We start from the raw sequence: 25711 nt of genomic DNA, 5'->3' as shown, positions 1-25711 counted from the left end.
CACGCTGGACCCTTCTTGACCTCGCCTTATGTACCTCTTCATCTGGCTGCTCATATCTATCTTTTACAATAGCTTTTATGATAAACTAGTAAGTGTAAGTAAATGATTTTCTGAGTTCTGTGAGGCCCCCCTACATATTAACCCAACCCAAGGAGGAGTCTCCAATTTACAGCCAGTTGGTCAGAAGCACCGAAAACAATCTGGATGTAACTGGAGCCTGAAGACTGGGCAGTCTTTTTTTTTTTTTTTTTAAGGTTTTATTTATTTGACAAAGAGAGATCACAAGTAGGCAGAGAGGCAGACAGAGAGAGAGAGAGAGGAGGAAGCAGGCTCCCTGCCCAGCAGAGAGACGGATGCGGGACTTGATCCCAGGACCCCAAGATCATGACCTGAGCTGAAGGCACAGGCTTAACCCACTGAGCCACCCAGGCGCCCAAGACTGGGCAGTCTTGTAGCACTCAGCCCTCAGCCTGTGGGATCTGATGCTATCTCCAGGTAGATAGGATCAGAATTGAGTCAAATCTGTAGAATACGCAGTGTCTGCTGAGACATGGAGAAATGTTTCTTGATATTGGAAAAACACATTGTAACCGTACTTTTCATAAAGCAAGTGGTGAAAATGCTTGTTTAATTAAGACAAACAGCCAAAGTAGAAGCTAAAAATTAGATGGAATCTATAAATCTGGAAAATGTGGTTGATTTTACCCTGAAATAGCAACCCTAATAATGATTATAGATGCAATTTAGAACATTACATGAAAAAAAACCCTACTACAAAGTTGAAGCTATAAACATAAATAATAACAATGTGCTTAGCTCAACATTTTCTTCATTATTGATGCCTGAGACTATTTTACAACTGTGGAATCTCAGTGTTAATTAATAGTGAGCGTAGCCAACCAAAAAAAAAAAAAAAAAAAAAAAAAAAAAACCATGGTACAGCTAAAGCTTTGAGGTAGATATGTTCCATTACAAGGATAAATAACAGGGAAGGAATGATTGACATTTCTGGAGGTCTTTATTTGAACAGCTGTCTTAGGAAGGAGTGGACGTATTCTCTATTGCACTGAAGGCAGAGTTAGAATCAATGAGCAAGAGTTACAAGGAAGATTTCATCTAAATATAAAGAAAATTTTTCTTTGAGTAATGGTGACCATAATAATTTAGATTTCATTGGTCCCATTATCAGAACTATTTTTTTAAAGGCTGGTTGTTTATCACTGGTGGTTTAAAAAGAAGTCCTCCATCGAGAGGCAAGCTGTATCAAATAAGAGGTCTCTTTCAACTCTAAGGTTTCATGATCCCATTAATACTTTCCATATTTTTCAGTTATTGCCATTCTGCAACCGATCTTCTTTTGCATGTAGACTTATTCCCGTCAATTGGTATAACCTGTTAATTCATGTCTGTGCCTCAAGGGAAATTTCTCTTTATAAAATAAGTCTGTGTTCTCATTGTATATATTCTATTATAAAGGGAGAAAAAAGATCTCTAAAAATGAGACTTGTAAACAAAATGATTTTTAGTACATGTCTCATCTCAACTCCCAGAAATAATGATCAAAAGAGCTTCGAAATGTTAGTATTTCTTAAGTCTTCCATGATGGTGAAATGGCAAGGCCATCATTATGACCTCTCATGCAAAAAGCTTTCCTTAGGCTTTCACACAGAAATGTCATGCAAACTATAAAAAGTACAGAGTTTTTAATGTTATTAGTGGAGCATGCCAAAAAAACTCTTATGCATGCACGAAGAAAATAAAACAATAAAAGAAAGAACAAAGGATTAGGCATCCAAGAACATACTGATATTTCCATTCCAGCTGCTTGAAAGGTGACTATCTTCAATAGAAAAACAAATGGTGATTGGGGGAAAACAAAGATCGAATTAATCTCAGACATACATCTGGAATCTATAAGAGAGAAGCAGAGAAGTCTGTGTGACTGATGCATACTAATGGATACCCAAGAAAGTTCATGTAGGTATAACACATGCAGTTCCCAATTATCTATCCATGATATTGGAACTAAGGATAGCTGAAGATGATTTCAATCTCAATAATTCAAAGATAAATTTGCTTCAAAATTCTACCCACAAATCCATATTCTTAAATCAAAATATTTTCTTATCTTTATCCATATGACAGTAAAAATGGTACCCAGCAATAAAGGAACTAAGGATTAGATGATGAATAGAAAAATCCAGAATAGATCTTTTGGATATTTATTGAGGGTTTTTTATGTGTAAGAAACCATGAGAAAAAAGAAATGTAAAATATACTCCCTGCTTTTAAAGGACTTAGCGTTGGGGGTAGGGAGATGGGAAACCACACACTTGTGAAAAATCAAATAAATTAACAGTATATGATCAAGCACCAAATGCACAGGCATTGACAAGATACAGCATTGATAGTTTTAGCCAAAAAAATACTCTTATTTTGTTTGGAAGGATTCACTAAAACAACTGGGCGAAACTAAACTTTAAAAGATTATGGGGGGCGGGGATGGCTGCATAAAATAAGAAAGAAAGATTTGTTCTTGCTGTGTTCCTTTAATGTATCTTAAAATAAACTATTAGATTGGAGTCTCCCCACCCCCACAAGCATCCACCCACACACCAAGCTTTAAACAATGTAGCTGATTTATGAAATGTTTACAGGTAGTGGGCCAAAGTCCCCTAAAGCCACTTAAGTCCCTGAAACCACTCTTCCCTTTTTTTGGAAATCAATGCACCAGTGTTCCTCTCTATCTCATCAATTAGTTGAAAAGGGCAATTCTTTAAAAACCCATATTTATTTCCCATAAACACATGAGCAAACACCAAGTTAAACAAGTCATTTCTAAGCATTTGTGCTCATGAAGATTGATTCTGGACGCTGTGAAACTGGAAATCCCCGGGGCAGTGCTCCTCTTTTAAATACGAGTATAGGCATGTTCTGCAAGGTCAAAAGCAAATGAAGGGACAGAGGGCAAAACAAAGTCCCAACACAGAAAAGGCAAAGTCAGCGATCTTGTCTGCATTCTCCTCTGACATCCTGTTTCAGAGCGCCCTCCTATTCCAAGGAGGGACTGGTTATAAGGAAAAGCTTTTGAGGGTACCATGTCCGGGTCTCTCTCTGTGCGAGGGCAATCTTTAGTAACAACATGTGTTGCTGCAAAGACAGAATCGAAGATTAAAAGCAGCAACACAGAAGGGACTGGTGAGCCTTCAATACTGTAGCTAGATTAATGATTTGGGGGTCATTGCAGAACACACACTCTGACAATGGAAAAAAAAATTGGGAGAGGGGATCATGCTCAGTTTGTCTGTTTTCAACACAGGGGAGAGACCAAGAACATACTGAGAGTGATCTGTACACAGCATTATGCAATTGCTGTGTCATCTCATTTCTAATTATTTTAGCTTATAGATGGTACATGGATACCAGCATACCTTTTGGTATGTGGATACCAACTTCTGGGAAGAGTCAGAGATGTGAACCCAGGCCATCTGTACTCTGGGAATCACACATATCTAAGTGCAATCACAATGCCCTCAGGGACACTAATAATTGGAAGTTTACTAGCTCCTCCTCCGTCCTCAGGTAGCGTTCACTCATGTCCTTCTGCTCCCACCTTCCCACAGATGGGTATGGTCTTCCATCCATCCATGGTTACCTCTACCAACCACTCTTTCTAGAAGCCTCCATGACAAAGCGCCTTTCTGCTAGAAGAGTTGTGGTTCCTGTGTAGAAAGCTGCAAAGCCCTCAAGAAGATAAACTGTGATGTCTTCAGCCCTTGCCATCTCCTCCGTCTGCCCCAACCTCACCACGCATGAGAAAAAAGAAATGGCCAGAACACCCAGCTCCACAGTGCTGTGTCACACGTTGTCATCAGGACGCTGGCACAGCCAAGACCCAGAATTTCACAGAAAATAGTTCCTTTGCTTCCACCTAATCTCTCTCTACTGGAATGAGGTTGTCCCTGGGGAAGGCTGGGGAACAAGCCTCTCCCTTTCCCACAAGCTCTCCTCCCCTCCCATGCACCCAAACACATCAACTCCTGTAGGTCAAGCCCCTCACCAGCACATTTTTGGCTTGGGCTGTCTCAGAACCACTCCGTCACTCTGTCATTGAGCTAAGGGAGAAAAAAAAATTAAACTAAACATGTAAACAGAATAGATGGTCTGCACGTATGTAAGTTCCCATTCTCTCGATGTTTCCATGAAAGGAGATTTATCTTTCATACTGTGTTTCCTCAGAGTGAATTTACCATCACTGGTACTGTTTGTTAAGGTCTGAAGGATGTTTGAGAGAACACATGAGTTTTGTTCTCATCTCTCAGCGCGAAGTCATTCCTGGGGACCCGGGCTCCAGGCCAGGTTGCTGGGCCTGTCTAGGGGCCCCTCGGCTGTTACAGGGAATTGAACAGGGGACCAGAGATGGTCATTCTTCCATGCTTTACATTATGCAGGCCCAATCTTCTACAAAATAAATTCTCTTTTTCTAAGAACCACACATATTAGAAATCTTTAAACACTATTAAAGCAAAATTATATAAACTGTATGAAAAACTAAACAGAGGTTTTGCAATACTTTTGTAAATTAAAACAAAGAATGAATTCCAAGGCCTAAATTTCAATGATGGTGTTTCTTATAAAGAAATATTTCCCTTGAAACTGACTCTGTAACTTTAGGAAAACAATGCTGCAATGACATTTATTATAATACTTTTATATATGGCTTTATCATATATACAACTTATTTTCATATCTTTCTCAAAAGAGAAATATCATCCTTCTGGAACTTCCCTTATCTTTACTTCTGCCAACCCCAAGGTATATAATCACACGCTCCTCATAATCCCAGAGTAGCAAGGAGCAGTAACCACAGACAGCTCTTTCTGCCCACAAGTTCTGTCCTCACCCTTTAATAAAACTACCATTTTGCTCTGGAAAAAAAGAGAGAAAGATCAGAGTCTAATTATTTCTTTAGGACAGATTGGGATGTTTTTTGTTGTTTTGGGGTTGTTGTTGTTGTTGTTGTTTAGAGAGGGAGAAGGGGGAGAGGTGAGGCAGAAGGAGAGACAGAATATTAAAAGAGGCTCCAAGCCCAGTGCCAAGCCCAACATGAGGCTTGATCCCACGGCCCTGAAATCATGTCCTGAGCCGAGATCAAGAGCTGGACACCTAACCGACTGAGCCACCCAGGCAGCCCTACAATAGTTCTTTTTAAAAATCTGATTTATCTGGTTATCCTTTCTTGATAATTCCATGGAAAGCTGCTAACCCTGATTCCCTGGGTATTAATACTGTTTTTTTTTTAATATATAACTACCTTATTTCTATACATTCTTTCAAAATATATACTAATTTGCTTTGTTTTGTTTTGTGTTTTTAAGGTAATCATGAGAAACAGTATTTATTTTTCATTCCCATATTTCATGGATGGATTTATTTTTGTACTTCTGAAGACACTTTGGATATTCTGCTTATTTTTCATGAGATTGTCAAGGTCCAGGATCTCTGTGGGCCCGAAAGTAGAGCATTTCAATCTTGAAACTCAAGCCTGTCCGCTCTAAGAAAGTATCTTCCAATATTTATTTGATTTTCTCCCATCCATTTTCTCTGTTCTCTTCTTTTGGGACTTCTATTAGATACTGCATCTTCTGGGTGGTTTCTATATAAGTTTTTGTCCTTTTATCTGTATTCCGGAAGACTATCTCAACTTTGCTTTCCATATTTTCTATTCCTTCATGTTATTTGTGTTTAATTTACCAATTTAAATCATTCTTTTTGTTTTATGGTTATAAGTCTTGTTGAATCTTGTTGGCTATATCAGGCATCTTGTCTTTTTTTAAAAGTTTCTAGTCTCTAAATTGTCTGTTTCCCCTAGGGTCATGTTTTCTACTTGTATATTTTGTTCTTTCCCTTCTATCTTGATAATGCTCTTCATATTCTTTTGTACAGTTTTTGACTAAGAACTCTCTATGTGGTGTGGGAAAGAGTCCAGTGTCAAGCTTCCGACAACCCATTTCCTCCTGTGCCAGAATGAGAAGGGTTTCATTCTTGGGTGCTATTTTCCACACAAAATGCCTTCATGTTCCCCACACATATTTTCAATGTCTTTAGAGAAAACCCAGGCTTTCCCTGGAAAAATACTGTATTACAGAGTGCCCTTCAATGGGAACAGCAGGCAGGTAGGTGCGGTGGGAGGGGTGGCTACTGGTATAGTGATACAGACTGCCAATAAATTATCTTGTTTCCAACTTCTCCCTCCTTCTCCCCGCCCCCACCTCCCCCTCTTCCTCCTCCTCTTTCTTCTTCTTTTATTTTTTTTTCTTCTGTCTTTTAAATAGCCTTAGGTATCATTGATATAGGCATTAATACGTTTGTCCATTACTTTTAAGACACTAATCTTCTTGCAAAATTTTTATCCCGGAACAATCTGAAAAATTTTTTTTTTTTAAAGATTTTATTTATTTATTTGACAGAGAGAGATCACAAGTAGACGAAGAGGAAGGCAGAGAGAGAGAGAGAGAGAGAGAGAGAAGCAGGCTTCTTGCTGAGCAGAGAGCCCGATGTGGGACTCGATCCCAGGACCCTGAGATCATGACCCGAGCCGAAGGCAGCGGCTTAACCCACTGAACCACCCAGGCGCCCCTGAAAATTTAATAGAACTGAAACAAGTGGGAATTTTTTCCCCCTCTCAAAAACTTTTCTTCCAAGACATTTAAGTTACAAATCAGTACTAATATTTTTAAATGTGTAGAGATGAAAGTATGCTACATAGCTTATTTGAGTTTATATTTACTTATTTTGTCAGCTAAAAACAATTATACTTGCTAGTGTAATAATGAGTAATACATGCATGATAAGAAAATGTCTCTTTGTAATAGTTGCCCTCGAATTTATTCAGATAGTCTTCATTTCCACCAAAAAAAAAAAAAAAAATATATATATATATATATATATATATATATATATATATAGCATGCCCTCAAACCTGTAATTCTAGTTTTAGAGATTTAATCTACAGGTATGATCAGACCAGTGCACAAATGTATTTTATATACAAAAGTATTCATCTCGGCACTATTTTTAATGTTGAAACAGTAGAAATAACTTAGATGCTCAAGAGGCGATGGGTTATATAAATTGTGTTGAGTCCACACAATTCGACAATATGCATGCATTAAAAATTACAATGTACATCAGTATTCACTGACACGGGATGGTGTTCATGCTGTGTTACTTAATAAGGAAGTATATTTAGTACCATTCAGTTGACATAAAACTGAATGCAAGTGTGACTGTAAGTTAGCACATTTGCCGGGAGAGGGGTTTAACAACTTGTTCACTGAAATGTTAATAATGTGTCATTTCTGGGTTGTATGATTTTTACTTTATTTTTATCCTTTTCTGTAATGTTTGAATCTTTTTTGTAAGAACAATGTATCATCTTTTATAATCCAAAAATAAAAGCTATTTTCAATTCTAGCTATTTTCTTTAAAAAAAAAAAAAAAACTGTGAGCAATCCATTTGTGGGATAGAGACATGATTTGATTAAAAATTCTGCACTTTGGTAAGCCTGGGTGGCTTAGTCCATTAAGCATCTGCCTTTGGCTCAGGTCACATTGCCAGGGTCCTAGGATCAAGTCCTGCAGAGGGTTCCTTGCTCAGCAGGGAGCCTTCTGCTCCCCTGCTTATGCTCTCTCTCTGACAAATAAATAAACGAAATCTTAAAAAAAAAATCCTGCACTTAAATATGAGGAACTAAACTAATCAAGTCCAAGTATGCTAAAAATTCTCTCCTTTTTTTGGACACATTTTTCCCAAATGAGAGAGGTTTAAGGAATAGATGATGAATATCAAATATATTCCCTCTTCTCCATCTAATTAGAATACCTCATAGAAGTGAACAGCTAGGTCAGAATGAGTGGTTTTACTTGATGAGATGGTCCATACCCACTGTCTCTTTGGGGTTTCTAGTAAAGTAAGGAGAACAAAACTTAAAAAGTATAAATTATGTCAGATCCAGAATCTGAGTAAAGAAGTTATATTTCTAAAAACATCAATTATGTTTAAATCCACAAATTCTTAATGATATTTTAAAAATATATTGGTTACATTAGCATATGCTAGGGAACTAATTATTTAGAAAAATATAAAGAAAAGGAATCAAGTATTTACAAAAAAAGCATAAGATAATGCAGTGGTAATTTACTGTAATATAATTTTAAGCATAAAAAAGGAAAATTCTGTGAGAGAATACATTAAATTGATACCATTTTGAGAATTATTTTGTTTTTTTTTTTAGTTTTTTTAAGCAAACATGTCTTATAAATTATAATTTGGAGAAAGGCAAATCAAATTCCCATAAAATGCTACATAAAAAATTGTCATTTCTGAAAGCCTGGGTGGCTCAGTAGGCTAAGCAACAGACTTTTGACTTCAGCTCAGGTCATGATCTCAAGGTCCTGGGATCAAGCTCCACATGGGGCTCCTTGTGGGGAGCCTGCTGGAAATTCTTGTACTTCCTCTTCCTCAGTCCCCCCAAATAAATAAATAAATCTTAAAAAATTAATAATAATTGCCCTTCCAAAAAATACTACTTTATTTTTCAAGTTAACAAGAGAAAATATGACCATTCATAGACATTTTCTTTCACCTATTATCTTCTTGATTCAAAACAGACTCTAGCTGCAAGGAACTTTAAAATCATCTATTCTGAATCTTTCATTTTATAAATAGAGAGATTGGGAGCCAGATAGTTTTAGTGACATCTCAATTAAAGGCCACAGAGTAAAGTCAAGTTAGAACCATGCCCAGAATTCAGGCTTTCTGACCCCTATTCAGTTCAGTACTTTCACTGCACCCTTTGGATTGGTGTCTTGTTACTACAAAATCTCAAATAAAAATATGTCTGAACACACACACATAAAACATATACAGTATTATTCTAATTACTCTAAATACATTGCTCATTTTAAAAAGCATCAGATAAAGCTTTAGCGACATCAGGCTTTTTAGTGGTTGCCATTCTCATGCTAAAGAATAACAGATGTCCTTCCAGTTACTCATTTATTTATTCAACAACCTTTCAATAAGTAAAGAGGCATGCCTTAAGCATGTAGTTAGTTACACATAGATGTAACACACATGTATATCATCTCCCCTGAAGAGCACTATTTTAGAAGATGCCAATACCTATGGTCTTGCTTTCAAAGAGCCAAGGTGCCAACAGAAGTGTAGGAAAATGCAAATCTTTTAACTAGAAATACTAATGAGAACCATCTACAGCAAAACAGTAATATTTGCTTAAGGGCAAAACGGGAAGGTGTACCATACACTGACACCACTCTTTGCCACCTTGGCTCCGGGACACTGGGCCGGGAGTAAAGGCTCTAGTCTAGCAGTATTATGAACACCAAAAGCAAGGATCTCCTTGTTTCACATTGCATCACAAACCTTAGTTCCTGCCATCCCTGTGCCTTTCGTCTGTCCCAGCCCTCCGTCCTTTTCTTCAATCCCAAAGCATAACTGTCTTCACGCTCCCACTTGCCTTTGAGGCAGACTGTGAATTTCAACTCAGGTTTTCATCCTTAAAGGTTCTGATGAAGTTTATAAACTTCCCCACATAGTAAGTATTTATTTTTTACTGAATGCAGTTTTTATCACTTGGTAATTTAACAAATAGGAGTCTGGATAAACCAATCAGTTAAAAAGTAACAGTCCTTATTACATACCTATTGGGTGCTTGGGAGAAATAAACAGGAAAACATTCTATTTCAGAAAAGATCATGGGCAGTTACAGAGGACTGTGGGAAGAATACACGTGTCATGTTGGGAGAAAATGAGAACAGGAAGAAGCAGACAGCTCAACCAGAAGCCAAGAAAGGAGGTGAAGGGCCTTAAAAAAAACCTTAAAAAGGAGTTTCCATGAGTCAAATGCTGAACTTTGGAAAACACATGCCTGGAAAATGCTTATAAAGACAACATAACTCTCCATTATTGTTCATTTCATGCCTGAATCAAAAAATCTAGTATGTTGCTACCTTCCCATGAAAATCAGTTAAGAGACTTATGCAGAACTTCCTGTTTATTCTACCTCTCTCCCTCTCTTTCCCTCTGTCTCTCTCTCTCTCTGTCTCTGTCTCTCTCAATCTCTCTCTCTCTCTCTCTCTCTCACACACACACACAAACACACACACACACAGACACACACAGTACCTCTTCTCTTTCCTCTGCAGATAAAACGTCAGATTAATTTGCTTAGAAATTTGCTTAGAAAGCTCTCTGGGAAATAAGAGACAAAAGAATGAGATAAAGGACGCGAGTGAAGAGCAGGGGGGCGATGAAGATGGAGAAGCAGGAACTTCTCAAATAAGAAAGAGAAGCAGAGGATCAGACTAGTGAAGGTAATAAAGAACAGAATGGAATAAACATCATAATGGGATCTTTAATTGAATTCATGTCTCCTCTCAGCCCTGAAGGAACCCTGGTAACTCACTCAGCATGAAGCCCCAGGGTCATCTGGGCAGAGAAGAAGCATACAGCCATGTGCTTCCTCTCCTGATCGCAGCTCGGCCTCAGGATGAAATCCTTCTGATCAACATTTCCCCATCTGGCAGGCAGGCAGCCAGAAGACTGGAGACCCCAAAATGGATCACTGCATTTGGACTCAATGCAACAGCCAATAAACGTAATATAATATTCACACAATTCAATCTAGTGTCGGTCATGCTAAGCACCATCCAGGGGGAAATGTTGTTTTTCACAAAAGAAATAAAATAAAGGTGAGTTTTATGGTCATATCCAACTCCCAAGGCCTGAGCCTTTCACAAATTTTGTTTCTCATTTTAGCTTGATCTTGACTGATGAAAATAACTCACCACTGTTTGGAAAGTTGGAAACACCAAGAGCTTAATGTATTATCATTTACTTAGAAAAAGCAGCCTTATATAGTAATAACTTCTTCTAATTTAGAAGACAAGAGTGTGGGGGTGTCAGTGGGGGAGGGAATGAAATGCTCATTAGCCCTTCGCCAAAGGCCCTGGCACAGAGTTTTCCTAACTATTCAGAAATCATGTCCTATATTTACTTACCAGGGACAATTTATTTTCTTTTATATTTTCAAAGCCCTTGAAATGATTCCTTTTCTTTGTGATGATTTCCATATGCTGTTTCCAAGGAAAGGGGCATGGCTTACTCAGTGAATGTACGGCCACATTCTGAAACCATTAAATGCCATCTCATAGGGAGGGATCCCAAGGACTGCAGGGGCCCTTTCAGTGACATTGAGATCTGGATCTCAAAAGGCATTGTGTGGAAGACAGCAGATATTCCTTCAATTTCATGAAAGTTGGTTAAATAAAAGTAAAGTAACCAGAAAGGTGCTACTCGTAATTTTTTTAAACCATTGAATGTTTCCTATGTGCTAGGTGACTTACATTTATAATTTTTAACCCTGAAAATGATCCTTAGAGATAGGTCCTAACACTATCCTCATTTTACAATTGAGGAAACTGAGGCACAAAGACTAATATGACTGAAAGAGTCAGCGTCCACTCACTCTAAACAGAGCTCAGCATAATGATTGCAATTAATTCTTTATAGCTTCAAGTATTTTCCTTTAAAAAAATCTGGGGGTGGGGTGCCTGGGTGGCTCAGTGGGTTAAGCCGCTGCCTTCAGCTCAGGTCATGATCTCAGGGTCTTGGGATCGAGCCCGCATCGGGCTCTCTGCTCAGCGGGGAGCCTGCTTCCTCCTCTCTCTCTACCTGCCTCTCTGCCTGCTTGTGATCTCTCTCTGTCAAATAAATAAATAAAAATCTTAAAAAAAAAAAAAAAATCTGGGGGTGCATAGGTGGCTCAGTCAGTTGGGGGGCCAACTCTTGGTTTTGGCTCAAGTCATGATCTCATGAGTCGTGGGTTCAAACTCTGCCTCAGGCTCCACGCTCAGCGTGAAGTCTGCTTGAAGATTCTCTCCCTCTGCTCCTTCCCACATTCTACATGCATGCTCTCTTTCTCCCTCTCTATCCATCTAAAATACATAAATAAAATCTTTTTAAAAAATCTGTCCGATTTTTAAGAAAATCATTTAACTTTATTTGGCCTTGTATAATGTATAACGTTAGAATCCATTGCCTTAAACTAATTAAACGACATAACAAAGAAATCTTGGTTAGTCCTTGATACTGCAAACGTTTTGTGAAAAGTTGCATTTAATCAAAAATGAAAACTGACACTGGGAGAAAGAAATATCACATGTTGTTCTATTTTCCTTTCGTGCTCTTAACTTCCATTTGTATATCAGGAGTATAAGGAATTGGTTTAGTGCTTTCTTAATTTCTGAAGAAAAAGAAACTTGTGTAGAAGATAGTTACTTCTTCTTCTAATTAGAATAATGATGATGATGACATGATTACTATGTGTCAGGTGATATATGAATACACAATACTTACAAAGTATAGTAAGCTCAGATTCACCTGTCAAACTGGTTCCACTTTTTAATCTACAAAAATAGCAATTTCATTACACAGCACTCCATTTTACAGATGAGTAAACAAGTTCAGAAAAAAATGTATTTAAAGTCACATAGAAATGGTAGCCAGCATTAAAATGCTTTTGTCCTTTCAAGGGTCAGTTCCCAAGAAATATCTAAATAGGATTACCTCTTTTTTGAAGGAGAAAGAAAATGAAGACACACTAGAAAATATAAAACTCTTCTTTACCCTCAGTCTGACACTAAGGTCAAAATAAATAGGATCTATGTATCAAATTCTCCTTGACACTCCTTAAATTCTTCTTCTCTCACTGGGAGAATCAATTTCAGAGGAAGAGAAAGATTAGTTTAATATAATTTCTAACCACACTTCTACATTAGAGGCAGTGGCAATTATTCATTTAAGTAAAGTGTTCCAGACACTGGTCGGTAGGCCGCTCCATTATGAAAAGCTGAAATGGATGACGAGGAAATACGAAGAGGACAGTTCAAAGTTGTTCTAGTAGGATCAGTATGTTAATCACTTAGCAATGGGAAAATAACCACATGGTCAGGATTCCCAGGAGAGAGTTTTTCATTTTTATCACTGTGAAGACTGGACTTCTACAGCAATTTCTCATGGAAATATGTGCCAGCTACACTGGCATCTTTAGGTTTCCTTGAACTTGCCAAGGGTGATTCTGTCCCTTTTATACTGTAGTGCCCTATGCCTAAAAGACCTCCCCGCCAATAATCAGCCAAGCTAGTTGGAACGCCTAAGGACACTTATTTTCATCCAAGAAATGAGAAGAAGGGATCCCAAGTGGCATAGTCATTAAGCGTCTGCCTTCGGCTCAGGTCATGATCCAGGGTTGTAGGGTCAAGTCCCACATCAGGCCTCTTGCTCAGCGGGGAGCCTGCTTCTCCCTCATCCTCTCCCCCTGCTTGTGCGAGCTCTCTCTCTCTCTGACAAATAATTAAATAAAATCTTTAAAAAAAGAAAAGAAAAAAGAAATGAGAAGGAAATAAGTGCCAAGTAATGTTTAATCTACATTAACATAAAGGCTAACATAGGTACCCTGGGCCAGTCTGGCCTAAGCAATTAAGAATCTCATATAGTATATAAGGTGACCCCACTGAACTGAGGAAAACCCAACATAGCAGAAGGGAAACACTCTTCTTCACATGTTCATTCTCTCTCAGCATATTGCAATATATCATGTTTTACAGTGCTTCATTAAGTTAATTTCCATGTTATTGTCAAGTTTTAACTCCCACAAAATGACACAAGTTTTAAAATATTCCTGAAAGGAAGCTATTAAATAAAGATAAGGAATACATTTCAAGCACAAAAGAACAAGAATATGCCAGAGCTGGGGTGCCTGGGTGGCTCATTCAGTTGGTGTCTGCCTTTGGCTCAGGTCATGATCCCAGGGTCCTGGGATCAAGCCCCACATCGGGCTCCCTGCTCAGCAGATAGCCTGCTTCTCCCTCTCCCTCTACCTGCTGCTCTGCCTACTTGTGCTCTCTCTCTTTCTCTCTCTCTGTCAAATAAATAAATTTTTTTAAAATCTTAAAAAAAAAAAAGAATATGGCACAGTTAACCGTTCTCTATAATCCTAAAGAACTCTTCATCAGCCATATTGTGATATTAAAAACCATTACTGCCTAATCACATAACAGGTAGACTAAACATCTCAAATTACCAAGAAGACTTTTGGTATATGGAATATGAATTTGGAATATGAATTCATATTCACTGTTGTTAGAAAGGAGCTTTTACATTATTATGCTGAATGATATTAGCTACTGTTAGAGTGAAGTAATCAGTTAAGAAGACATTTAATAACAAAGTGTCCAGAACACAAAAAAATTCTAGGCTTATTTTTCCAACAATGGTTCAAGTCAGGCAATACTCCGTTTAAAACTACACAATGTAGGGGCGCCTGGGTGGCTCAGTGGGTTAAGCCGCTGCCTTCGGCTCAGGTCATGATCTCAGGGTCCTGGGATCGAGTCCCGCATCGGGCTCTCTGCTCAGCAGGGAGCCTGCTTCCCTCTCTCTCTCTCTGCCTGCCTCTCCGTCTACTTGTGATCTCTCTCTGTCAAATAAATAAATAAAAAAAAAAAAAAAAAAAAAACTACACAATGTAAACCAAATGATAATGTTTAAAAAATTCTTCATGGATGCAATTAAAAATGGCTAAAATAGGGGCACCTGGGTGGCTCAGTGGGTTAAAGCCTCTGCCTTCGGCTCAGGTCATGATCCCAGGGTCCTGGGATCAAGCCCCACATCGGGCTCTCTGCTCAGATAAATTAATATTCCAAATGTGTTAACCTTTTCTGGAATAAGGGCTCTTAGTTATCAGTTACCTGGCCTATATTTTAGATAAATAAATACAATATGTTCCCTAACAATCAATTGCTTTGAGAAAAACTTTTCAAAAACATAAGTAGATGAAACAGAGAAGATTTTGAAGAGTACTTGAAAATGTTCCTATGATTATGCAATTTTTCTAGTTGAAAATTATTTAAGTGTGTTATTCTTTAAAATGTCTTATCTACACACTTAACTAGAAAAAAAGAATTTCTGGGATGCCTGGGTGGCTTAGTTGGTTAAGTGTCTGTCTTCAGCTTACGTCATGATCCCAGAGTCCATATATCAAGTCCTGTATCACATCAGGCTCCTTGCTCAGTGGGAAGCCTGCTTCTCACTCTGCCTGCTGCTCTCCCTGCTTGTGCTCTCTCTCTGACAAATAAATAAATAAAATCTTTAAAAAAAAATAATTTCTAACAGGTTTTCAATCTTCCAAGTAAAAAGTGTCAGTGAGATTTTAACACTAAAATATTAAAATATAGGCTATTCTCATTAGTTTGTGAGAACAAAGTATGGTTATCAAGGAAGATGGAAATCTACCCATCAAATTACAACAAAAACATTTGCATTATGAGTTGAGAACGAAAAATAATTTCCAGTTAGTGCTTCATTTCTTCAATATGGAACTACCTATGTTAAGAGGTTATCTTTTTCAGCCATGAGTCTTCAAAATCAAGTATTGAAATGAATTAAAATTTCACTAGACCTCTTAACTGTACCTCATGGGGTCACATACAGTTTTCAAAATCACAGAGTCCATCAAACACATCATTCTCACTTAAAAAAACAACTTCTGGGGCACCTGGGTGGCTCAGTGGGTTAAGCCGCTGCCTTCAGCTCAGGTCATGATCTCAGGGTCCTGGGATTGAGGCCCACATCGGGCTCTCTGCTTAGCAGGGAGCCTGCTTCCCTCTCTCTCTCTCTCTCTCTGCCTGCCTCTCCGTCTACTTGTGATCTCTCTCTGTCAAATAAATAAATAAAATCTTTAAAAAAAAAAAAAAACAACAACTTCTGGTCAGTGATGGTGAGAAGACTTTTTGTGCTATTACAGTAAAATAAAAATTAGTTTAAAAAACATTGCTGATTTTATCTTCATTTTATTCTTTAAAATTTTCTTTTTTGATATATTATACACTGTACATAAAATATTGGCAGAGTATTACATATGTATGTATATATATCTTGCTTATATAGCCCATATATACACACACATCATTTATATGTATATGAGGTACAAATGGGCTACCCTCAAAACTGTTTTACTTAAGGAGATATAATCAAAACATTTTGAATGCCACTGCTCTCATAGGAGAAACAAACATGTGAACAAAAATTACAGCCACAGGCAGCAAAGTGTACAAAAGCATGAGGTGAAACCTATATGTGATAAAGGGACCACCACAGAGCAAATGTTTACCTACCTCTGACCAGAAAATTGAGTCAGATCTCCGAGAGAACTGACTGTGAACTGAGTTGCCCAGAATGAACAAAATTTCTCCAAGTGTATTAGGGTAGGTGCCAGACACATCCCTCCCTGCCCATCCCCATCCCTGCCACACACAGCAGGGATGAATCTTGGTGGCAGGAAAGGCAGTGTTTTGACAAGAGAACTGCCATATTTTCAAACAGCTAAGTGCACCTTGAAGGGAGTCCCAGGTGATGGGGCTGCAAAGTATAGCAGAGATGGGATCGTGGAGAGTTATGGGTGCCTCCATAACATGGAGTTACGGCCAGTGAACAAAGCATGGTGCAGGCAGCAGCTCAGACTATGGGCTTTGGCATTAAACTGGACTTGGTCCTGGACCTGCCATTTACCAGCTGTGTGATCTTAAATTATTTAGTTAACTTCTCTCTCAGCCTCCTCATCCGCAAATTAAATAAATAAATAAATAAATAAATAAATAAATAAATAAAGTAAAGCTGTTGTGTATGATATAATTCATTAAGTACTTGATTGTACATTATATGATTTTTTAAATGTTATGGTTCTTTTGATGACTACGATGGGGAGACTTTGAAGTATTTTAAGCAATGACATAACAGGTGATTTAGAAAAATCTCTCTGGCAGCTCTCTGTAGCACAAATCTTAGGAATGTGAAACCTCAACATGGGAGACAGTTAAAAGGCTTATAGTTATCTAAAAGACAAAGAGTAAGGGCCTGGGCTGAAGACCTAAGCGAAAGCATCCAGGGCAGGAAACAGACTAAGAGCTAGAGGAGGTAGAAAGTCAGTACCCAGTTACCATCTAAATTCATTGTCTTTATATGCCTTTGTGAAAATGAAAAAAGAAAACCACACTAGACCCACAAGAGTCGTGTGGGTAGAATACAAACCCTGGAGCCAAACTCTCTAGGTATGAACTCCAGGTCTAACCCCAACTACTTATATGACCTGGGCATCACTTAACCTCTGTGTGCTTCTGTAATAGGGATCTCAAACAATGATAACCTCACAGACTTTTCTCATAATATTTAAAAAGTGGTTTAAAGAAGTACCTGGCATTCAGGAAACATTATACATGAGTTTCTTAAATAAAGTTAATCTCCACAAAATACTGCTAAAGGCAGTAAGATGTTTGGGGAAAATGACATTGATTGGCTGTTATTATAAATTCCTTAGGGAAAAAATAATCTGTATCTTAAAATGGTGAAATTCAAGCCAGGTAGATTTTGATAAAGGGACTAAAGGAAAAGCAGTAAGAAAGGCATACTGTCCAGGCAAAATTAGATCATAAACCTGTAGTTCTTTTCAGGAAAATTCATCCACCCCCATTGTTTTATCAATCTGGTCCCCACACTGCTTCCAAATAAAAGTGGAAAAGCTAGCCATGGATGAGCAGGATTATAAAAATCCAAGACCAAGGTTAGGAAAACTATTGTTTCATAATCAAGTGACAGGAGATTTTACACAATGTTTCAAATGGCAAATCCACTGTATTTTTTTTTAGTATATTTATCTGAAACACACTAGATTTAAAGGCCAGATAAGAAAACTAAATCCAGACAATCATAACACCAAACTATAACTACTATTGCCAATATTTCCCACATACCAATGGATTCACAAAGACGTGGAAGACAATTTGTTGAGAACCTGGCCAACTATACTCATTTATAATAAAAAAGAATGGTAAATACTTTAAAAAATGCCTAAGGTAATTCAATACTATAAATATGTTCTCATTGAGGTGGTCAAACAATGAAATATCCATCAAACCACAAATAATATTTTGCTTCTCATATAAGGCTTTTCGCTTCATGAAGTTGTTTGCTCTTAAAAGACTGAGTGTATGTGCATTAATGGAGGGGGCAGAGGGAAAGAATCTTCAAGCAGATTCCCAGTGAACATACATCAAATGCATGTGATTAATAGTATAAACCTGCTTGTTGGAACTGTTTTTGAGGAGGGTCAACTCCTTCAGTTATAAACATGAAACATTCATTTCTTCCAGCAACCGCTTTCAAGTATGGGAAAGCCAGATCCCTCCCTTAATAATGCTTTGGTCAGATCCCAAGCATTTCTGTTGACTTTCAGTTATTAAAATAGCCTAGTCCAATTACAGCTTCAATCTAATATCTGTCCCTAGGCTCTCTCCCTAAGCACTGTGGTGGGCTTGTGGCTCTGGGGCTTGGCTACCAGAGGTGGATGTTGTCTGCTCTCTTCCTACCTCCCTCTAGCTCCTCCCAGGTTGAAGGCAGGAAGACTGGGGAAGGAGCGGGGATGGCAGACTCATAACTGAATGAGGTGGTATTTCTCTCTGGTTGCTGCTCTCCTCTGGTTAACAGAGTGGCCATCTCTGTCCTCTCTATAGCCAGTGTCCAGACGCTAGGACACTTGTGTGGTTTCTTCAAGGAGCCCTAGAGAGTTTTACCATAGCACAGTTCCTTAGCATGGAAATAGGGCTCCTGCCCAGCTCCCTTCCAACCCCCCAGTAGTTTCTCAAGATGCCAGCTTGTGCCTGCTGGTCCCTAGCTAAGAGCATGCCTATCTGGGCAGGGTGGTTCAAATCCCTCCACTTTCTGTGCCAGTTATTCACCCCTGGGAAATGCAAGGATCCTTGCCTTATCAAATAGTTAAGTTCCTACTCTTATCTCTCATTCTCTCTCTCTGTCTCATCTCTTTTTTCTCCCTCCTCTTACATCTTTCTCTGGTTTTATTCCTTCACCCATCCCTCCCTATCTTTTAAAAAAAATTTAAATTCAATTAATTAACATATAATGTATTATTTGTTTCAGGGGTCCAGGTCTGTAACTCAGCAGTCTTACACAATACACAGAGCTCACCACAACACATACCCTCCCCAATGTCCATCACCCAGCCCCCCAACCCCCCATCCCTCTCCCCTCCAGCAACCCTCAGTTTGTTTCCCAAGATTAAGACCCTCTTATGGTTTATCTTCCTCTCTGGTTTCATTTTTTCCTCTCTTCCCCTATGATTTCTGCCTTGTTTCTCAACTTCCACACATCAGTAAGATCATATGATAATTATCTCTCTCTGACCTCTTATCTCTCCATTCACCCTAGGCACTAGGCAGGCCAGCGATTCTATTGACAAAGAAGACATCCTGCTAGGGAATATATTGTCAGGTGCCCCTCTTGCAGGTACCTCCAATCTTTACAATGAGCATTTTTAAGCTTCTCAGCACCTCCTTGCCTCCCAGCAATGCAGAGATCTTGGCTTCAGAAAGGGGAAACTATCCCACTACTAATGATGACTTCATCCCAATGTTAAGGACCCCCATAATTCTTGCATCTCTCTGTTCCTCTTCTTACATCAGCTGGGAAAGGGGCAGTGGGGATGTGCCAGAACATATCACACAACCCTTCAGGAAGCCCCGTGGCGACATATCTGGCCTCAACTTGGAGATCCCTTGGCCAATTAAATCACAATTCAATAAAGAGCACGTTATTTTTTACAAGCTTCCTTTTGGGGACCACCTTAGCATTCCTTTATTCTCTCAGGCACCTGTTTCTACCAATTCAGAAGGAGAATTTAGATTCACAATCAAATCCCACCATTTTTTATAGCTTAACCTTTGGAAAGTAACTCAGTCTTTCTGTGCCTGAATTTCTTCATCTCTAAAATGAGTATATTTTTTTAACTACTTCTTAGGTTACAGGGAATCATTTAATGAAAAAACACCTTCAAAGAAAATACTGCAAAGAATATTTTTCTGAAAAGAGCTTGATAAAAGTCATTATCTTATGCAACATGGGGGGTTTGGGGGGTAGAAAAAGAATAAATGAAACAAGATGGGATTGGGAGGGAGACAAACCATCAGAGACTCTTAATCTCACAAAACAAACTGAGGGTTGCTGGGGGGAGAGTGGTCGGGAGAGGGTGGTGGGGTTATGGACATTGTGGAGGGTATGTGTTATGGTGAGTGCTATGAAGTGTGTAAACCTGGCGATTCACAGACCTGTACCCCTGGGGATAAAAATATATTATATGTTTATAAAAAATAAAATTAAAAAAAATACATTATATGTTTACAAAAAAACAAAAAATTTAAAAAATAAAAATAAAATTTTTTAAAGTCATTATCTTAGTTTGTCTTTCAACAAACCTAGATCTGTCTTAAAACACACAACTCCAAAACAAAGACTTTAAATAACATATGCTTAATAGGTTTGCCTAGCGTGTAAGCATACCAATTTTTAGAATTCTATAAGCATACCTGTTTTTAGAATTTCTAGAAAGCCCTCAAAAACTCAATAAAACATGAAGTCATCAATCATATGTAGTAAGGAGCATTTATCCTCAAACACACATATTCAAACACATTTAAAATATTTCTTTTTTTTTCCATTTAGAAATAGCTATGTTTCTGGAATTACTTTATTTGAAACATTTTAGAGACCTCACTGATGGCACTAATGGATGAGACTATGTTATCTGATTGTGCTTTACTAACACATCTTTATTTAAAGTTTTGAAGAGAGGACATACAGAACCATTAGATCCACTTCTGCCTCATAAAATACATGATTGTAATTTGTCATGTCAATTTTAATAAAAGTTACTTGAAACTATGAACTGAAATTCAGGGGCACCTGGATGGCTCAGCAGATTAAATGAACAACTCTTGATTTTGGCTCAGCTCATGATCTCAGGGTCATGAGATCAAGCCCTGCATCAGGCTCCACACTGGATATAGAGCCTACTTAAGATTCTCTTTCCTTTTCCCTTCCCCCAACCCTTCTTCCTCTCTCCTTCTTTTAAAAAAAAAAAAAAAATTTTTTTTAAAGAAAGAAAGGAAGAAAATAAAAGAAATTCAGTAAGAGAATAATAAATGCCATAGTGGTCTATATGTTTTGAAGAAAGCTTAAAGTTCTAAACATTCAACATATAAAGGATACAGTGTGAACATTCTTTGCTCATTATTTTCAAAATGTGAGTTATTACTCAATTGTTCATAAGATTTGTTTGTAAAACAAAAATTTCTCCCCCCTTTTGTATATGAAGATTTTCCAAAGTTCTCTGTCCAGAAGCATAGCCATGTAAGTCCATATTCAAAAAAGGAGTTCTGTAAAGTAAAAGAGCTAACACAGTTTTTCTAAGAATATTTCCACACATACAATGGCATTTTATGTTGTAAATATGCCTCAATAAATTTGTTTCTATGAATGTCTCCTGGAAATACACTTGTGACTCTGTATTAGAAACGTTTGCCTTCTATCACATTTTTGGAACACAAATTAAAAGATATATAAGCATTCAAAAACCAGACAACCGTTACTGATTATTTGAATCTTTTAAAAATTCAATTTATTCTTGAAAACAAAACCGAATTTCATGGCCTTGAACTTCAATATCAATGAAAGTTTGATTATTAATATTTCTGTTAGTGATCTTTAAAAGCTGGAGTTTGCCTACAGTTCAATCAGCCAGCCAAATACTAAAAATGTTTGAACATCTCTCAAAAGTGACTAAAAGTGCCAGTAGAAGGATATTTACTAGAATTATAAAGCTACTCAATTTCTAATCATCATTAATAACATAAGGCTAGGGGTGCCCCCCTTATTTCAGCTTGTTCAATTTTCATTTTTTTTTTTAAGATTTTATTTATTTACTTGAGAGAGAGAGGGTGAGAGAGAGAGCATGAGAGGGGAGAGGGTCAGAGGGAGAAGCAGACTCCTTGCTGAGCAGGGAGCTCAATGCGGGACTCCATCCCAAGACTCCAGGATCATGACCTGAGCTGAAGGCAGCTGCTTAACCAACTGAGCCCCCCAGGGGCCCCTCAATTTTCATTCTACACGGAATTATGAAAAATCTGAACACTAGATATTTTATAACAAGACAAAAATTTGTTGTTATCTATAGAACTGCTGTAGTGTTCCCCTTTTAAGGGGGCATGATTCAAGCACTGTCTGAAATTTCCTTTTCTTTGTTAGTATATATTTTCTTTAATTCCCAAATTCATCCTCCCTGTTCTTCAAAACCATTGAGCATTGTGTTTGCTAGCAACATCCCTACCCAGGCTCTCCACCCTGTTCCTCTCCATCTTCCTTCTTGGGGTAAACTTGGCCCCCATAAGCATCACCTTGAAAGAAGAGGAAGTCTAGGCTATGCAATGTTCACTTCACCTTGAGCTGAGGGACCATTACTAGAATTGAGTTGACATGATGTTTTAAATGAAAAACAGTGATCCCTGTGAGGCCTTGGCACATAGAAAGTGACAAGCACTTTGCTCCAAGGGCTTTCTAGAACAAATAATGCTAGTAACAGAAATTAAATGTAAGTTTGAATTAAGGGGAAAAAAATAGACCAACAAAAGTAGCCATTGCCATATTAACTTATAAATTTTATCTTCTTTAGAAGGCTCTCTAGGCACTTTTTAGATATGGGGAAACTAGACTGTAAACTGTAGTGTACCCCTCTCTCTCTCTTACACACACACACACACACACAAATTAAGACAAACATCCAGATGCCTTCATAATGATATTTTAGAATTAATAATCAATTATACTATCACAAACTAGAAAATTAAAACAAACATACAAATACTTTAATAATGTCTTTTAAAAATCACAAATATATTTCCAGGGTATTTTAAGAAATCTGATTTTGGGGGAAGAGCTGGATTGAATTTTTTGACACTCACATACACAATAGCCTCTCTGAATCCTTTTCATAGAGATGTAATCAGCAGAGAAATGCTCCCAAAGCACCCTTCACTAGCTATTAGCTTAATTCTTTAAAAAAAAAAAAAAAATCACCACATAATAGTTCTGCTTTGCAGTAAGCACATTGAGGACTCAGGAGAAACTCAATACCCACCCTATTCTTAAGGTCTGGTCACAAAAGAACTAACAGGGAATAACAGCATTCAGCCACCTTTGTCCCCGTATTTTAACTGGTAGGCAACGATTCTAAAGTTGTATACTAATAGGACAGTAAGATAGTCTAGCAATATAGAATCTGACTAATGGTAGATTACAATTTCCAATTTACTTTCTCCTTTCCTTTCTCACTCAAAATGTTTGTCTCTTTCTCTCCCTCTACACACACACACACACCACCTCACAAAAGATGACTCAGGGTGAGAGATTTGTCTCATGCCCGGCTACAAGTTAGATCAGAGCTGGAATTAGAACCCAAATCTCAGTAACTGGAGCCAGCCAACTGCTATTCTAGACCCAGAACAAATCCAGTTCAGTCTCATGAATTGTGCGTACTCCGAATTAGGCATCACTGTTCTGTCTGATGTTTCCGGCCACGGACTCCTAAAGCAACATAATGAAACCACCTTTTCAGATTCTTCGATCACTGCTAGTTTGGAGCAGAGGAAAGTTACTTAAACTCTCTGGGCTCTTTCCTTATCTAAAATCCACAGGTTGAACCAGAGGTCTCTGAGAAACTTTCCAGTTCTAAAAATTTTGCTTTAACCTTCTGTTTTATGCTTCGTTTTTGATGTTAGAAATTTTCACTAGGTGGCAGGATTCCACCATAGCATTATGAAAGGATTTTCCTATGGAAGCCTAGTTGCAGAAAATTTCAAAGAAACTCCTTCCTCACAGTGAACATTAAAAATTAAAAAAAATTTTTTTAAAGCCAAAGCCAAGAGAAAAAATAACTACAAAGGCCAGAAGTCCACATATTTCATAAGGATCTAAATCCATTTTTAATATAAAAGTGGAAATTAATCAAACATGTTCCTCTCTACAATACTACAATTTAGTATCCAATTCAGGTAAAAGTCTGCTTAAATTTCATGCATTTTTAGAATGTATTTTAGCTGAATCTCAATTTAGACCATATCAGATCCCCTCCAGCAAACTGGTAGCAAGAAACAAGCAATACAATGGAAACAAAAGCATCGAAAGCATTTAAAGTCATTATTAGGTGCATTTCAAAGTTTCTTATAAGCTACTTACAATATATTTCCAATGTCTTCTAATTTTATTTTGAGCAGTTAACTAGATGAGTACACATGATGGAATGGAGTAGATTTTTGCATTTATTTGTCAAATCCTTAAAAGAATATTCTTTCAAATAGATTTTCTGACATTTTCATCATATATCTAAAAGTATTGCCCAAAATTAGACTTTTCATAAATGCTGCATTGTAAATGTCACTACCAAGGCCTTACAAAAGTCCCCCAAAGCCATGCCAATTGGTTAAGCTGGGCTGAGCATTTCTCTTCGGAGAAACATAACGTGAAACAGTAACTGCGTATTCTAATACTGCCTGGAAGAAACTTCCCAGGTGTTTGCTGGTAGTCAGAAAAGCTGATTAACTAGCCTTTTCTTCAGCTGATAAACACGGCACTCTTTTTTTTTTTTTTCCTATCAATTACTGGTAATTTTTCTTTTCGAAACACGAACAAACCCGCATCCTAGAAAAATTTAACATCGGCGCCAAAATCAAACTAATACATAAAGTCCTGAATCACAACTTGAAAAAAACCATCAACAGGTTGCTCTCATTCCTTCCCAGCACTGAGCGGTGATAGCACCTCTTTGGTGGTCCTACCTTAGCCACTTGTAAGGGCTGCTTCTGCTCCTTGCCACCTTGCAGTCTGAACCCCCAGGGCGCCCCTCCGGTCATAGAAATGCAGATAAAATCCCCCGTGCCCATTTTCTTCTTAGTTGGGTAGCATGAAGAGCTTGAAAAGGCAGAGGAGGCTTCCGTGCAGCTGAGATGTGTACTTAATTCCCGGCGCCTGCCCAGGAGGCACGACCGGGGAACCGAGAGCCTCAGCAGCTGCTGCGGCCGCTGGCCGCGTTCACTAGGAGGCAGAGGCGCTCCCAGCATCAAAGACACCGCCCACTTTTGCGTCACGCTCCTTTGCTCCGCCCACTTCACGCAAAGAAAAGAGACTCCTCTTGGGGGAAGGTCCGCATTTGGGGCCAGATGGGGGCGGGGAAGCGAAAGTTCTCTAGCGCTAACGGATTTAAATGCCAGTACTTAAAAGAAAGAATGATTGAAAAACTTCCGTTTAATAATCCTGTGACTGGCGGAGAACACGTGAAGGTTTTAATCTTTGGGCTACGAGTGACATCCTAATACATGAGCCCTGAGAACTCAACCACTAGACAATTTGATTCTGTCAAATAAATGTTTTGAGAATGACCACAGTGATGATTGAAACAGACCAAAGGGAGCTCAAGAGGGTGAAAATATTACAATTTTTTCTGAGCGTCTACTGTCTAATTACATAAGAGGAAATAAAAGAAAGCAAACCATTTGTTGTTTCTTTTTTAACCTCCTACTCTGAAAGGTACTTTTTTGAACTATGAAATAGGTGTATGTATTTTAGAGTTGAGGACTGGGAGAAGAGGCAGAAGGAAGAGGAGAAGAAAAGAATTTCCCTCCTGGAAACTACATTCTTTTAACTATATCTCTTGCATAGTTTGGAGTATTTTAA

General features: G+C 38.1%; 2 protein-coding genes across 2 annotated transcripts in view; one reads left to right on the top strand and one right to left on the bottom strand.

The window, feature by feature from the left end:
• The window catches only part of LOC125093322 (uncharacterized), a 166045-nt gene extending 161174 nt beyond the window's left edge, over positions 1-4871 (top strand). The window contains exon 10 of the mRNA XM_047718319.1: positions 3624-4871. The gene's annotated coding sequence lies outside the window, so the exon portion shown is untranslated. The remainder of the gene's footprint in view (positions 1-3623) is intronic.
• Positions 1-25072, bottom strand: part of SYNPO2 (synaptopodin 2) — a 174559-nt gene extending 149487 nt beyond the window's left edge. Inside the window, exon 1 of the mRNA XM_047718306.1 lies at positions 24817-25072. Coding sequence (XP_047574262.1) covers positions 24817-24921 — 105 coding nt within the window. The 5' untranslated portion in view covers positions 24922-25072. The remainder of the gene's footprint in view (positions 1-24816) is intronic.
• Between the last annotated feature and the right edge of the window lie 639 nt (positions 25073-25711).

The sequence above is a fragment of the Lutra lutra genome, chromosome 2 (assembly GCF_902655055.1).
Source record: "Lutra lutra chromosome 2, mLutLut1.2, whole genome shotgun sequence".
NCBI classification, from domain to species: Eukaryota; Metazoa; Chordata; class Mammalia; order Carnivora; family Mustelidae; genus Lutra; species Lutra lutra.
The sequence above is the reverse complement of the archived record's forward strand: the minus strand, read 5'-3'. Positions and strand labels throughout refer to the sequence as shown.